At 41.3% G+C, this 13,321-nt stretch overlaps 2 protein-coding genes across 2 annotated transcripts; one reads left to right on the forward strand and one right to left on the reverse strand.

Annotated features, from left to right (window-relative positions):
- Positions 1 to 251: 251 nt before the first annotated feature.
- Positions 252 to 5,413, reverse strand: LOC120745111 (interferon alpha-inducible protein 27-like protein 2A). Its single transcript, XM_040049769.1, has 4 exons — positions 5,357 to 5,413; positions 5,194 to 5,223; positions 1,375 to 1,536; positions 252 to 557 (listed from the first exon to the last, which is right to left on the reverse strand). Exons 1-4 carry the CDS (start codon positions 5,364 to 5,366, stop codon positions 472 to 474), a joined length of 288 nt encoding a protein of 95 aa, XP_039905703.1. The 5' UTR covers positions 5,367 to 5,413; the 3' UTR covers positions 252 to 471.
- A 1,663-nt stretch (positions 5,414 to 7,076) lies between these two features.
- On the forward strand, positions 7,077 to 8,140 carry LOC120745109 (interferon alpha-inducible protein 27, mitochondrial-like). The gene is made up of 4 exons (XM_040049767.1): positions 7,077 to 7,260; positions 7,404 to 7,427; positions 7,495 to 7,662; positions 8,000 to 8,140. Exons 1-4 carry the CDS (start codon positions 7,236 to 7,238, stop codon positions 8,119 to 8,121), a joined length of 339 nt encoding a protein of 112 aa, XP_039905701.1. The 5' UTR covers positions 7,077 to 7,235; the 3' UTR covers positions 8,122 to 8,140.
- The last annotated feature ends 5,181 nt before the right edge of the window (positions 8,141 to 13,321 follow it).

The following is a 13,321-nucleotide window of genomic DNA, read 5'->3' on the forward strand; positions in this document are numbered from 1 at the left end:
AAAAAATAAAATCCAAATAATTTATGCTTCCAGGTAGAATTTGTATCATGTGCATCACTCAGTGTGTCCAACTTTGTGTTTTCACTTCAAGCTTTGGTGATCGCTTTATTTTTATAGCAAGTATGTCAGCCTTGGGACTCAGTTATATAAAAATAATGATACATGTCTTATTTTTTTTAAGATAACACATACATAAATAGAATAATAACATATACACATAACAATACAAATAACCAAAACACAACTTTAAAACGTTTTTCAGTATTTTATTAGGGCTTTATTTAAAGTTGCACAATTTGACCGTGTCCATGTGTTTTGTAATAAAACACCACAGCATTACCAGCAAGCAAGTTTCAGCCAAGCTTTGCTGAAGCATGGCGCTGATACTATTGCAACTGTTTCCAATTGGCAGCAGTAAATATGTCATTTATTACTATTTTTTTTCTTTCTGATTATCATAATTTCCTGGTCTCAGATGAGAGCAGCCACCAATCCTCCAACAGCCCCTCCAACAGTACCCACGGCTGCGGTGGCGGCCCCAGACAGACCTGCCATACCTGCAGAGAGAAAACAGGCTTCAGAACACCAGACAGCTGATCGAGCAGTTAGATGAAGTAACTGAGCTGCAGAGGAGAGAGGGAGGCTTTATCCTACGACGGAGTATTAGAGCCACAGGAAAAAAGTTGTTGATATGGACATTACTGTTTGAACACAAACTGCCACATGCGCTATATCCGCTAAAGAAAATTCCTTATTTAGATGAGTTAGTGAAACAAATTGATCAGCCGTCATGTGATACAACATTCATCCTCTTTATTGCACAAGGATGTAACCATCGATAACCTCGCATCTGTCCATTACCAGCCGTGGCTTTTTGTACAGCCTAATACTGCCTCTGTCAGTGCGACCCAGGGTGGCTGTGGGTACAATGTAGCTTGCCATCACCAGTGTGTGAATGTGTGCGTGAATGGGTGGAGGACTGGATATGTAAAGCGCTTTGGGGTCCTTAAGGACTAGTAAAACGCTATATAAATACAGGCCATTTACCATTTTACTTATCACCACACTGTGGTTATGAGCTTAAAGAAAAATCATTTCTTTCATTCTTACTAAAAACCGATTCTGAAGCACAATTTCACAAACTCTGATGACATACAGTAGCAACCGTGGGAGCTTTTCTTCAGACACTTGTAATCTCCACATTTCGACTTTATTCTCAAAATGATTGATAATATTTTTCTTTACGTGGACCTAATATCCGTTGTATTATCCTCACTGCAGCACAGTCACATGTTATTGTTTCTGGGATCTTTCAGGTTTATAATAAAGGTTTTTGAGTAATCGCTGGTAAAATATTTATTTATTTATTTTTACCTGCTGACTGCAAAACAGCCACTGCACTTCCTGCTGCCACTCCTCCTCCATTGGCCACAGCAGCTGCAGACATCATGCTTGCAGCGTAGGAGCCTGCAGCTATACCAACTGAGGTGAAACCTACAGCCCCCAGGACAATAGGAGCAGAGACCACTGCTCCACCTGACAACAGGAAGAAATATATATATACTAGGGATGCAACGATACTCGTATCGATATTGAACCGTTCGATACAGTGCTTTCGGTTCGGTATGCATATGTATCGAACAATACAAAATTTTTAATTTATTTTATCAACTTTCCTTCTGACGATGCTGTCTGTGTTGAGCGCTCAGTGGATCTGCGCTCGACAGTGCAGCCTAGGCGGAGTAGTCGAATGCAGATTCACTGAGCGCAGGGCAAGCTAGCGAGACAGAAGTTAAGCTCCCCTTGCAACATGGCAAATTGAACCTCCAGATGTGGCGTTTGGAACTACAGTGGGGCAAAAAAGTATTTAGTCAGCCACCGATTGTGCAAGTTCCCCCACTTAAAATGATGACAGAGGTCAGTAATTTGCACCAGAGGTACACTTCAACTGTGAGAGACAGAATGTGAAAAAAAAATCCATGAATCCACATGGTAGGATTTGTAAAGAATTTATTTGTAAATTAGGGTGGAAAATAAGTAGTTGGTCACCTCAAACAAGGAAAATCTCTGGCTCTCACAGACCTGTAACGTCTTCTGTAAGAAGCTTTTCTGTCCCCCACTCGTTACCTGTATGAATGGCACCTGTTTGAACTCATCATCTGTATAAAAGACACCTGTCCACAGCCTCAAACAGTCAGACTCCAAACTCCGCCATGGCCAAGACCAAAGAGCTTTCGAAGGACACCAGGAAAAGTATTGTAGACCTGCACCAGACTGGGAAGAGTGAATCTACAATAGGCAAGCAGCTTGGTGTGAAAAAATCAACTGTGGGAGCAATCATCAGAAAATGGAAGACATACAAGACCACTGATAATCTCCCTCGATCTGGGGCTCCACGCAAGATCTCATCCCGTGGGGTCAAAATGATCATGAGAACGGTGAGCAAAGATCCCAGAACCACACGGGGGGACCTGGTGAATGACCTGCAGAGAGCTGGGACCAAAGTAACAAAGGTCACCATCAGTAACACACTACAACGGCAGGGAATCAAATCCCGCAGTGCCAGATGTGTTCCGCTGCTGAAGCCAGTGCATGTCCAGGCCCGTCTGAAGTTTGCCAGAGAGCACATGGATGATACAGCAGAGGATTGGGAGAATGTCATGTGGTCAGATGAAACCAAAGTAGAACTTTTTGGTATAAACTCAACTCGTCGTGTTTGGAGGAAGACGAATACTGAGTTGCATCCCAAGAACACCATACCTACTGTGAAGCATGGGGGTGGAAACATCATGCTATGGGGCTGTTTTTCTGCCAAGGGGACAGGACGACTGATCCGTGTTAAGGACAGAATGAATGGGGCCATGTATCGTGAGATTTTGAGCCAAAACCTCCTTCCATCAGTGAGAACTTTGAAGATGAAACGAGGCTGGGTCTTCCAACATGACAATGATCCAAAACACACCGCCCGGGCAACAAAGGAGTGGCTCCGTAAGAAGCATTTGAAAGTCCTGGAGTGGCCTAGCCAGTCTCCAGACCTCAACCCCATAGAAAATCTGTTGTGGCTTTAACGTCATTTCAACGAGATTAACGCTGACAGCACTAGTGGGAACACAACGAATATGACTGCACATTTACTCCGACAGCATCCTAGTGCAAAGACAAGTGGAAGCAGACAAAAACAACAAGCACGCATGCTACAAACTTTACCCGAGTCATTTAGACAGCCGTTAGCACATGATTCTCCTTATGGGGACCTGATATGTTTAATATGCTGCTGAGAATATAGCCCAGAAGAAGCGTGTAGTATAGCTTTTATTTTGGAAAGAGCCATTTCTCTGTAATAAACTCTCTTTTCCAAAGATGAGTGATTCCTCAATCAGATATATTTATTTTTTTTAGTACTTTGTTGTTTCAGCAACATTAAATTTAAAAACTGTGCTTTTGAGTTAAAATATATATTTATAATTTTAATAAATGACAAATTAAAAAGGCATGAACATTTTTTTGTATCAAAAAAATATCGAACCGTGACACCAAAGTATCGAACCGAACCAAACCGTGAATTTTGTGTATCGTTGCACCCCTAATATATACATATATATATATATATATGTATATATTACCATTAAGAGAGGGAAGGTAGTCAGAACTGAGGGGATTGAACTACCAGAAGGGAACATTGCAGACATAGAGGACAGTTACAAGTACCTGGGGATCCCGCAGGTGAATGGGAACCATGAAGAGGCCGCTAGAAAAGCTGCAACCACCAAGTACCTGCAGAGGGTCAGGCAAGTCCTGAGGAGTCAGCTGAATGGTAAGAACAAGATCCGGGCCATCAACACGTACGCCCTGCCCGTGATCAGGTACCCTGCTGGGGTAATAGGCTGGCCAAAGGAGGAGATAGAAGCCACTGACATAAAGACAAGAAAGCTCCTTACCATGCATGGAGGGTTTCACCCCAAGTCCAGCACCCTGAGGCTGTACGCTAAGCGGAAGGAAGGGGGCCGGGGACTGGTGAGTGTCAGCACCACAGTCCAGGATGAGACAACGAACATCCAAGAATACATTGGGAAGATGGCCCCAACTGACCGAGTCCTCAGTGAATACCTCAGGCAGCAGAACCCAAGAAAGAGGAGGGAGACGAGGAACCATCATGGAAGGACAGGGCCCTGCACGGTATGTACCACCGGCAGATAGAGGAGGTGGCTGATATCCAGAAATCCTACCAGTGGCTGGACAAAGCTGGACTGAAAGACAGCACAGAGGCACTAATCATGGCAGCACAAGAACAAGCTCTGAGCACAAGATCCATAGAGGCTGGGGTCTATCACACCAGGCAAGACCCCAGGTGCAGGCTGTGTAAAGATGCCCCAGAGACAATCCAGCACATAACAGCAGGGTGCAAGATGCTAGCAGGCAAGGCATACATGGAACGCCATAACCAAGTGGCCGGCATAGTGTACAGGAACATCTGTGCCGAGTATAACCTGGAAGTCCCGAGGTCAAAATGGGAGATGCCCCCAAGGGTGGTGGAGAATGACCAAGCTAAGATCCTGTGGGACTTCCAGATACAGACGGACAAAATGGTGGTGGCTAACCAACCGGACATAGTGGTGGTAGACAAACAGAAGAAGACGGCCGTAGTGATCGATGTAGCGGTTCCGAATGACAGCAACATCAGGAAGAAGGAACACGAGAAGCTGGAGAAATACCAAGGGCTCAGAGAAGAGCTCGAGAGGATGTGGAGGGTGAAGGTAACAGTGGTCCCCGTGGTAATCGGAGCACTAGGTGCGGTGACTCCCAAGCTAGGCGAGTGGCTCCAGCAGATCCCGGGAACAACATCGGAGATCTCTGTCCAGAAGAGCGCAGTCCTGGGAACAGCTAAGATACTGCGCAGGACCCTCAAGCTCCCAGGCCTCTGGTAGAGGACCCGAGCTTGAAGGATAAACCGCCCGCAGGGGCAAGCTGGGAGTTTATTTATATATATATCCACCTCAGCTGGATTCCAGCTGAGGTAAAACCTACAGCCCCCAGGACAATAGGAGCAGAGACCACTGCTCCACCTGACAACAGGAAGAAACACCTGGTTACTGATCATCAGGATGTTTTAAAATGAATACATGTATGATATGTGTGACTTCACCTATGAGTGTTAGATGTAAAAATACATCAATAAACAAAGAGGTTTGTTACCTGCCCCGGCTGCGATCGCTAAGCCTGTCACTGAAACATAAGAAAGAAAGGGAAAAAAAAATCTTACCAAAGCTCAGCCTGAAATATTTAGACATTTTCTGTGACGCTACAATCATGAACTTATATGATGTAGAGATGATTTGAAAAAGGCAGCTGTACTCACACAGACCCATTGTTGCACTCAGGATCAGGAGCCTTAGACTGGACTGTGTTGGACAACTGGACTTATATAGGAGTGTGAGGATCAGCTGTTTTCCCGGAAAATGAAACTCTTAGAATGGGCGTCACTGGGTCTGTGATGTAAATAAACTTTCTTTAGTCATCATGGAACAAGTGATTGTGAGGTTGGATCTCAGGGGTTTGACATATTTACTCATTTATTTAATGCCATCTTTATTATGGATTTTACACACGGGTTATTTCAAGGGTTTTTCTTTCTGTTTTAATCCTTATGTTAAATCACTTGCTTAATATGAAAACAAACAAGAACAAGCTTATCACAGGGAGCGTATATAAACATTATTTGGGTCACTGAAAATGTTTCTGTATTATGTGTGGGAGCAAAAAAGATCACTGGCAGATCTGTAAGGACGGCAGATATACTGCACTTCTTTAAACCTCTGACCTTCCTCAGAGAGAATAAATTACACATTTAAAATAATTAGAGGCCAAAAATTTCTTCCTCAGGTGGAGACAGACACCAACATGCATCCAAGCACATTTTTGAAAGTGCTGGATTTTTAATGTCACAACTGGATCAGTTCATGGAAACCAGAACAGAAACGTCTTTATTGCCTTACAAGAAATGTCTTAGGTGACCTGATTTAAACAAGCACTTTGGTTGTTGTGTATTTATTTTGTTGCACAAAAGTTTCAGTTCATAAGAAATGGTTCTTGTAGTTGTTCAAAGATTGTCACACCACTGCAATGACGACAGCATTAAACCTCGCCCATACTGCAAACATACCCATGACATACTGGCATAGTTTACATTCAAGTAAGTGATGATTGAAGGAACAGGACTTTGTCTTTCTCTTTTCAAAACAAGTTGTGTACATTTATCTTCTCATGATAGCAAAGCTCGGCATTCCTCATGACATTAATGTGAATCAACACAGTTTAAGTTTAAAAAATGTCAACCTTAATATAAATGATGGTTTATTGGCTGTAAGTCTGTCTCATGGTGCTCTAACATCCTCATCTACAGACTTATAAACAAAAGGGTGTAAAAGTTGTGTGTTGGAACACATTTTGATTCAATATCCTTGTGAGCATTATTTAAAAGGTACTGCAGTGTAGAAAGTAGTGCTGTTATAAAAATGTGGAGAAGAAGCCAATCAACAATCATGACTATCACACTGAAAACGTCATAACACTTAAAGGTTTAAGTCTTTGCTACAGAGAAACTGCAAGTGTTTTTTATGTAACAACCCCCCCTGTTTTAGGGCAAGAGGCAGGGTACTGAGTCTGTCTCAGGGATCACTAACTCATAGACACAATCGTTCACAGTCAGATTCACACATATGGGCAATTCAGACTTTCCAACTGACCTAGCCCCACTAACTGCATGTGTTTGGACTGTGCAGTTGAGCTCTTGGACTGTGGGAGGAAGGGAGAATACCTGGAGAGAACCTGCAGACTCCACACAGAAAGAAAGGTGGAATTGAACTCAGGACCTTCCTTTGAGGCATCACTGCTAACCAGCGTGCCACCGTGCTGCCCCAGGTTTTTTGTTATAATAATGAAGTTATTACTACACATAATTTGTTATTGTGCAGAGCCCATTGTTACTGCAATGAGATTATTTGGATCATTGCAAAGAAATGTTTCTTTCATTCTTTATGTGGTTTCCACAATCATAAGATGAATATGTTACTGTTTAGAAAAAAAAAAACATCATGCTGCTCCTCCCCTGTCTAGTGTGTATTGTTCTTTCAGAAATGGGAGTGTCAATTCTTGAAAAAAAGAAAAAGTAAAAGACATGGATCAGCTTTCCATGACTGCAGTTGAGCTCTTGGTGTTTGAGTGTTATCATTGAAAGTATGGACACAAGCTTTGAAGAGATATGTGAGTGTATGTATATATATACATATATATATATATATGTATGTATGTATTTTATAACAGTGTTATCACATTATGCAGTGGATATGAATTATTTTTATAATTGTAAAGATTTTATTTGAAATCTTTTTGTATTTCATTAACAGGCAAGGCGGTCCTTGTGTTTGCAGGTATGCCATCACATTAACCACAGCATAATTTTGATATGAATATATGAATATAAACTTTTTTATCCAGGAGCTGGTGGAGTTGTGATTCTGACTCCTGCCATTCTGGCTACACTGGGGTTCACTGCAGCTGGAATAGCAGCAGGCTCCGTCGCTGCCAAACTGATGTCAATTTCTGCCGTCAGCAGTGGTGGAGGTGGACTTCTAGCAGCTGTCATAGCAATCTTGCAGTCCTGGGGTAAACCGGATAATTTGTTACATATTCTCTCTCTCTCTCTCTCTCTCTAAATGTGTGTAAAAAAATCCGCAACCAAACAAATAGACATGTTTTCTTATAGAGCAGGATTACTGCCAGAAAAATTAGAAATTGTAATATTTTAGTCCACTTTGACTGTTGCTGTTTATCTAAATGTCAAAGATATGAAATGCTCTTCTTGGACACGTCTCTATAAATAAAGGTTCATGAGTAAGATAATTTATGTACATCATAAATTATTTTATGAAGAATTAAAACTTTGCACATGTTGAACAAGTATAACAAACAGCTAATGGTGTGTAATGTGATTTCACTTTAGGTGCATCAGGTCTGTCATGGGCTGCCACTTTAGTGTTTGGCAGTGCTGGAGCAGCAGTGGCTTGGGTGCTCTCAACCGTGTGTAACGTGACTGTGATATATGAAGATTCACACAGAGAATAAACACAAACTGACCTATAAATGTTTCCTGCTGTGACAAATCTCAATCGCCTGAATGAAACTTTATTCTTATGTGTGAATGTCGAACACTCAGATTAAAGGATGATTTGAGAATTAAATTACAAAAACATTTTTAAAAAAAAACATTTTGACTTGATTTGATTTGATTCTGGTTGTTGACGTCACACAACTGCAGTGACAACAGCAAAGGAATATAATGAAGCCTCGCCCATGAATAGTCCTCCTTTACATTCAGGAACCAGATGAATAAAGCATTAGGGCCTTTTCTAGCACCATCTGAACACACTGAGAAGATTAGAGGCTGCAGAGGGACGTAACAAAGGTGATACACACAGCTGAACTAAATCTAAGTAATAACACAGGAAGTGGAACAAAAGATAACACACACAGGTCGGAGCTAACATAATAAAACAGGAAACAGTGACAAAGTCCAAAACTGAAAAACACTGGGACAATGACCCAGGAACACTGACAGATCTCTTTTGTTCAGAAAACCACAGGCAGTTAACTGCAGCCAATCTTCCCAAGAGAGAGTAACCTGGCTCGGCGGTGTACAAAGTTTTATATGAGAATGTGCGTCTGTGTAACTGGTTAAAACTGATGGGGAGAAATTATAGTTTGCACTAAACTATCCCTTCATTGGTGCCCCAAACTAGTCCCAGCCTCTCAGCACTAGAGATTTTTCCCTATTTTCTAACCTTTACCAAATAATGTGTTGTCCTACTGACCATGAGAGCAACCCTGGCTGAGTTACAGGATACTGTTTTTGTCTCACGCAGTCCCGATGACCCACACACCACAGCATTTCAGTCAGGTTAAGCTCTGGACTTTAATTTGCATGTGTTTTTATTTTCACATTAAATTTGTAAAGACAACAGAAGCATGCAGTCATTGGACCAGATAAAACATCTTCATCGTGTACTGTAGCGAGTAAAAGCCACAGAATAACCGCTAAGGGCCTCTATACTACTCGTGCAAACTTTAAGGCCCAAAGCTCTTACAGGAACGAGCCCAGAATAAACGGGACAAGAGGGTCAATATCAGTCAGATGCGTTAAAATTTATTATTTTAAAAGAAAACACAAAGGGTTTGCAAAAGGCCTAAAACATCAAAATGGAAAAGGTCACTAACGACCACAATATAGTCTTATTGGTGCAACCTGCCAGCAATGCAACTATCACTATATGCTAAAGCATATAGTTAGGGCTGGACCAGGTGACCCTGAATCCTCCCTTAGTTATGCTGCAATAGACATAGGCTGCCGGGGGATTCCCATGATGCATTGAGTTTTTCCTTTCCAGTCACCTTTCTCACTCACTATGTATTAATAAACCTCTCTGCATTGAATCATATCTGTTATTAATCTCTGTCTCTCTTCCACAGCATGTCTTTTATCCTGTCTTCCTTCTCTCACCCCAACCGGTCGCAGCAGATGGCCCCGCCCCTCCCTGAGCCTGGTTCTTTTTTTTTTTTTTCTTTTTTTTTGCCTGTCCCGTTTGGCTCTTTTGCCATCAGAATTATTGTCTAAAGGCAAAGAATGATGCCCAACGGATTTACTTTACCAAATTGACCATCCCAGCCTTGCCATAATGGTCCATTTGATTCGCCTTTTATTGTTCATTTTATTTTCACTTGTTGAATACGGGACAGACTTGACTGGAGGAAAGAAGGGGAGAAAGAAAGAGGGAAAGAGAAACAGCTGAGAAGAGGGACGACGGGGGAGAAGGGCAAAAAACAAAAACCAACAGAATAAGCAGAGAAAAAAGTGCATATATCAATCACCTGGATCACCTGTTGAGAAAGAAAAAAGAAAACAAGCAGAAGAGAACAAGAGTAATAGAATAAACAACATCACAATGATATATGGGAATATGACAGTAAATACTAAATATTAAACATTATTGTGCAGCACATAAGATCAACAGAACACAGTGTGCTTTGAGGCAGGAGCCAAAAAGGGTGTAGTTTGTGGGTGTGATCACCCGTGTGTACACCTGTGAGCATGGATGCGCTTGTTTTTTTTGTTTTGTTTTGTTTTTTTTATTTCGCTGAGCCTGGTTCTGCCGGAGGTTTCTTCCTGTTAAAAGGGAGTTTTTCCTTCCCACTGTTGCCAAAGTGCATGCTCATGATTGCTGGGTTTTTCTCTGTATCTATGAAGCACCTTGAGGCGACTTATGTTGTGATTTGGCGCTATATAAATAAAACTGAATTGAATTGAATCACCTGAGGGCTTGCTCTCCCTCGGCGGTCCCAGATGCTCGTTGCTTTAAAAGAAACAAATCCACCCCAAATAAATACGAGCCCAACAGAACACTTATCGCATGCACTAAGTGTTTTAGTTCAGGCAATAATTGGTGGCACTAAAATCACTTAATATAACTTATTCACTCCAAATCCACACGGAGCACCTCTAAAAGACCTAATTCCCCTAAGGTAAGAGGGGATAAGCTCAGGGATTGCACATTGCCTGACTAATATTGCACCAGCCCATTGGAAATCAAAACAAACCCAGCATAAAAAACAAATAGTTTTAAAAGGTGACCCTACTCTAAAACCAACTTGGGAGAAAAACACAACGAAAAAGAGAAGGAGGAAAAAACAGTGACAAATTCACATGTGCAGCCTGTCCTGCAGGAGGCAATACAATATACAGGGAGTGCAGAATTATTAGGCAAATGAGTATTTTGTCCACATCATCCTCTTCATGCACGTTGTCTTACTCCAAGCTGTATAGGCTCGAAAGCCTACTACCAATTAAGCATATTAGGTGATGTGCATCTCTGTAATGAGAAGGCGTGTGGTCTAATGACATCAACACCCTATATCAGGTGTGCATAATTATTAGGCAACTTCCTTTCCTTTGACAAAATGGGTCTAAAGAAGGACTTGACAGGCTCAGAAAAGTCAAAAATAGTGAGATATCTTGCAGAGGGATGCAGCAGTCTCAAAATTGCAAAGCTTCTGAAGCGTGATCATCGAACAATCAAGCGTTTCATTCAAAATAGTCAACAGGGTCGCAAGAAGCGTGTGGAAAAACCAAGGCGCAAAATAACTGCCCATGAACTGAGAAAAGTCAAGCGTGCAGCTGCCAAGATGCCACTTGCCACCAGTTTGGCCATATTTCAGAGCTGCAACATCACTGGAGTGCCCAAAAGCACAAGGTGTGCAATACTCTGAGACATGGCCAAGGTAAGAAAGGCTGAAAGACGACCACCACTGAACAAGACACACAAGCTGAAACGTCAAGACTGGGCCAAGAAATATCTCAAGACTGGTTTTTCTAAGGTTTTATGGACTGATGAAATGAGAGTGAGTCTTGATGGGCCAGATGGATGGGCCCGTGGCTGGATTGGTAAAGGGCAGAGAGCTCCAGTCCGACTCAGACGCCAGCAAGGTGGAGGTGGAGTACTGGTTTGGGCTGGTATCATCAAAGATGAGCTTGTGGGGCCTTTTTGGGTTGAGGATGGAGTCAAGCTCAACTCCCAGTCCTACTGCCAGTTTCTGGAAGACACCTTCTTCAAGCAGTGGTACAGGAAGACGTCTGCATCCTTCAAGAAAAACATGATTTTCATGCATGACAATGCTCCATCACACGCGTCCAAGTACTCCACAGCGTGGCTGGCAAGAAAGGGTATAAAAGAAGAAAAACTAATGACATGGCCTCCTTGTTCACCTGATCTGAACCCCATTGAGAACCTGTGGTCCATCATCAAATGTGAGATTTACAAGGAGGGAAAACAGTACACCTCTCTGAACAGTGTCTGGGAGGCTGTGGTTGCTGCTGCACGCAATGTTGATGGTGAACAGATCAAAACACTGACAGAATCCATGGATGGCAGGCTTTTGAGTGTCCTTGCAAAGAAAGGTGGCTATATTGGTCGCTGATTTGTTTTTGTTTTGTTTTTGAATGTCAGAAATGTATATTTGTGAATGTGGAGATGTTATATTGGTGTCACTGGTAAAAATAAATAATTGAAATGGGTATATATTTGTTTTTTGTTAAGTTGCCTAATAATTATGCACAGTAATAGTCACCTGCACACACAGATATCCCCCTAAAATAGCTAAAACTAAAAACAAACTAAAAACTACTTCCAAAAACATTCAGCTTTGATATTAATGAGTTTTTTGGGTTCATTGAGAACATGGTTGTTGTTCAATAATAAAATTATTCCTCAGAAATACAACTTGCCTAATAATTCTGCACTCCCTGTAAATTAGATTGTAGTGCATAAATATACTTTTTTTTAATGTCAAATATATTAAGTTAACATACCTCCAGCAGAAAACTGTGTTTGCTGCACACCTGGCTTGTCTTCTAAAATCACTACTAGAAACAAAATACAATAAACATCAAATACATTTCAACGAATTTAAAAAAAAAAAAAAGCACTAAAAGAAAAAGAGTCTGTACCTCGAACCTGCTGTAGAACTTTAAAACAACCGCTTGTGTAGAAGACAAAACTTCTCAGGCTCTTCACCTACTCACACAACCATTGTTCACAGCCGCTCGTCAGTACAAATGAGAGAAGAAGAGCATCTGCTGCTACTTCCTCTTGTATACCCTCCCTTGGGTCCCCTGGGTCCTAAAGCCTTCCCCATTACAGTACAATTATATTTTATTTCAAAATCATGAGTAAAAATCAGCAACAAAGGTTATCAAACATTTTTGTAATTCTCAAATCATGCTTTAATCTGAGTCTTTGACATTCATATATGAGAATACATTTTCATTCAAGATATTGAGATTTGTCACAGGAGGAAACATTTGTAGGCCAGTATATGTTATTCAATGTGTTAATCTTCATATTTCGCAGTCACGTTACAAATCAGCAACAAAGGTTATCAATGATTCAGTTCTCAAATCATGCTTTATCTGAGTGTTGGAAATTTACACATAAGAATAAAGTTTCATTCAGAATATTGAGATTTGCACAGGAGGAAATATTGTAGACCAGTTTGTGTTAATCTTCATATATAACAGTCACATTACACGCAAATGCTTTATTCATCTGGTTCCTGAATGTAAAGGAGGACTATTCATGGGCGAGGCTTCATTATATTCCTTTGCTGTTGTCACTGCAGTTGTGTGACGTCACAGTTATGTCAAATAACCACCAGAATCAAATCAAATCAAGTCAAAATGTTTTTTTTTAATGTTTTTGTAATTTAATTCTCAAAT

Source organism: Simochromis diagramma, unplaced genomic scaffold (assembly GCF_900408965.1).
Source record: "Simochromis diagramma unplaced genomic scaffold, fSimDia1.1 OVJJ01000456.1, whole genome shotgun sequence".
In the NCBI taxonomy this organism is placed as follows: Eukaryota; Metazoa; Chordata; class Actinopteri; order Cichliformes; family Cichlidae; genus Simochromis; species Simochromis diagramma.

What these genes read in the sequence shown, in the direction of transcription:
- LOC120745109 (XM_040049767.1), top strand. Translation starts at nt 7,236, where the DNA reads ATGGACACAAGCTTTGAAGAGATAT. An exon ending in CACAAGCTTTGAAGAGATAT is followed by an intron (nt 7,261 to 7,403) that starts GTGAGTGTATGT and finishes TTTCATTAACAG; the next exon opens with GCAAGGCGGTCCTTGTGTTT. An exon ending in GGCGGTCCTTGTGTTTGCAG is followed by an intron (nt 7,428 to 7,494) that starts GTATGCCATCAC and finishes TTTTTTATCCAG; the next exon opens with GAGCTGGTGGAGTTGTGATT.
- LOC120745111 (XM_040049769.1), bottom strand. An exon ending in AGCGATCGCAGCCGGGGCAG is followed by an intron (nt 1,537 to 5,193) that starts GTAACAAACCTC and finishes TCCTGTTGTCAG; the next exon opens with GTGGAGCAGTGGTCTCTGCT. An exon ending in GGCTGTTTTGCAGTCAGCAG is followed by an intron (nt 558 to 1,374) that starts GTAAAAATAAAT and finishes TTCTCTCTGCAG; the next exon opens with GTATGGCAGGTCTGTCTGGG.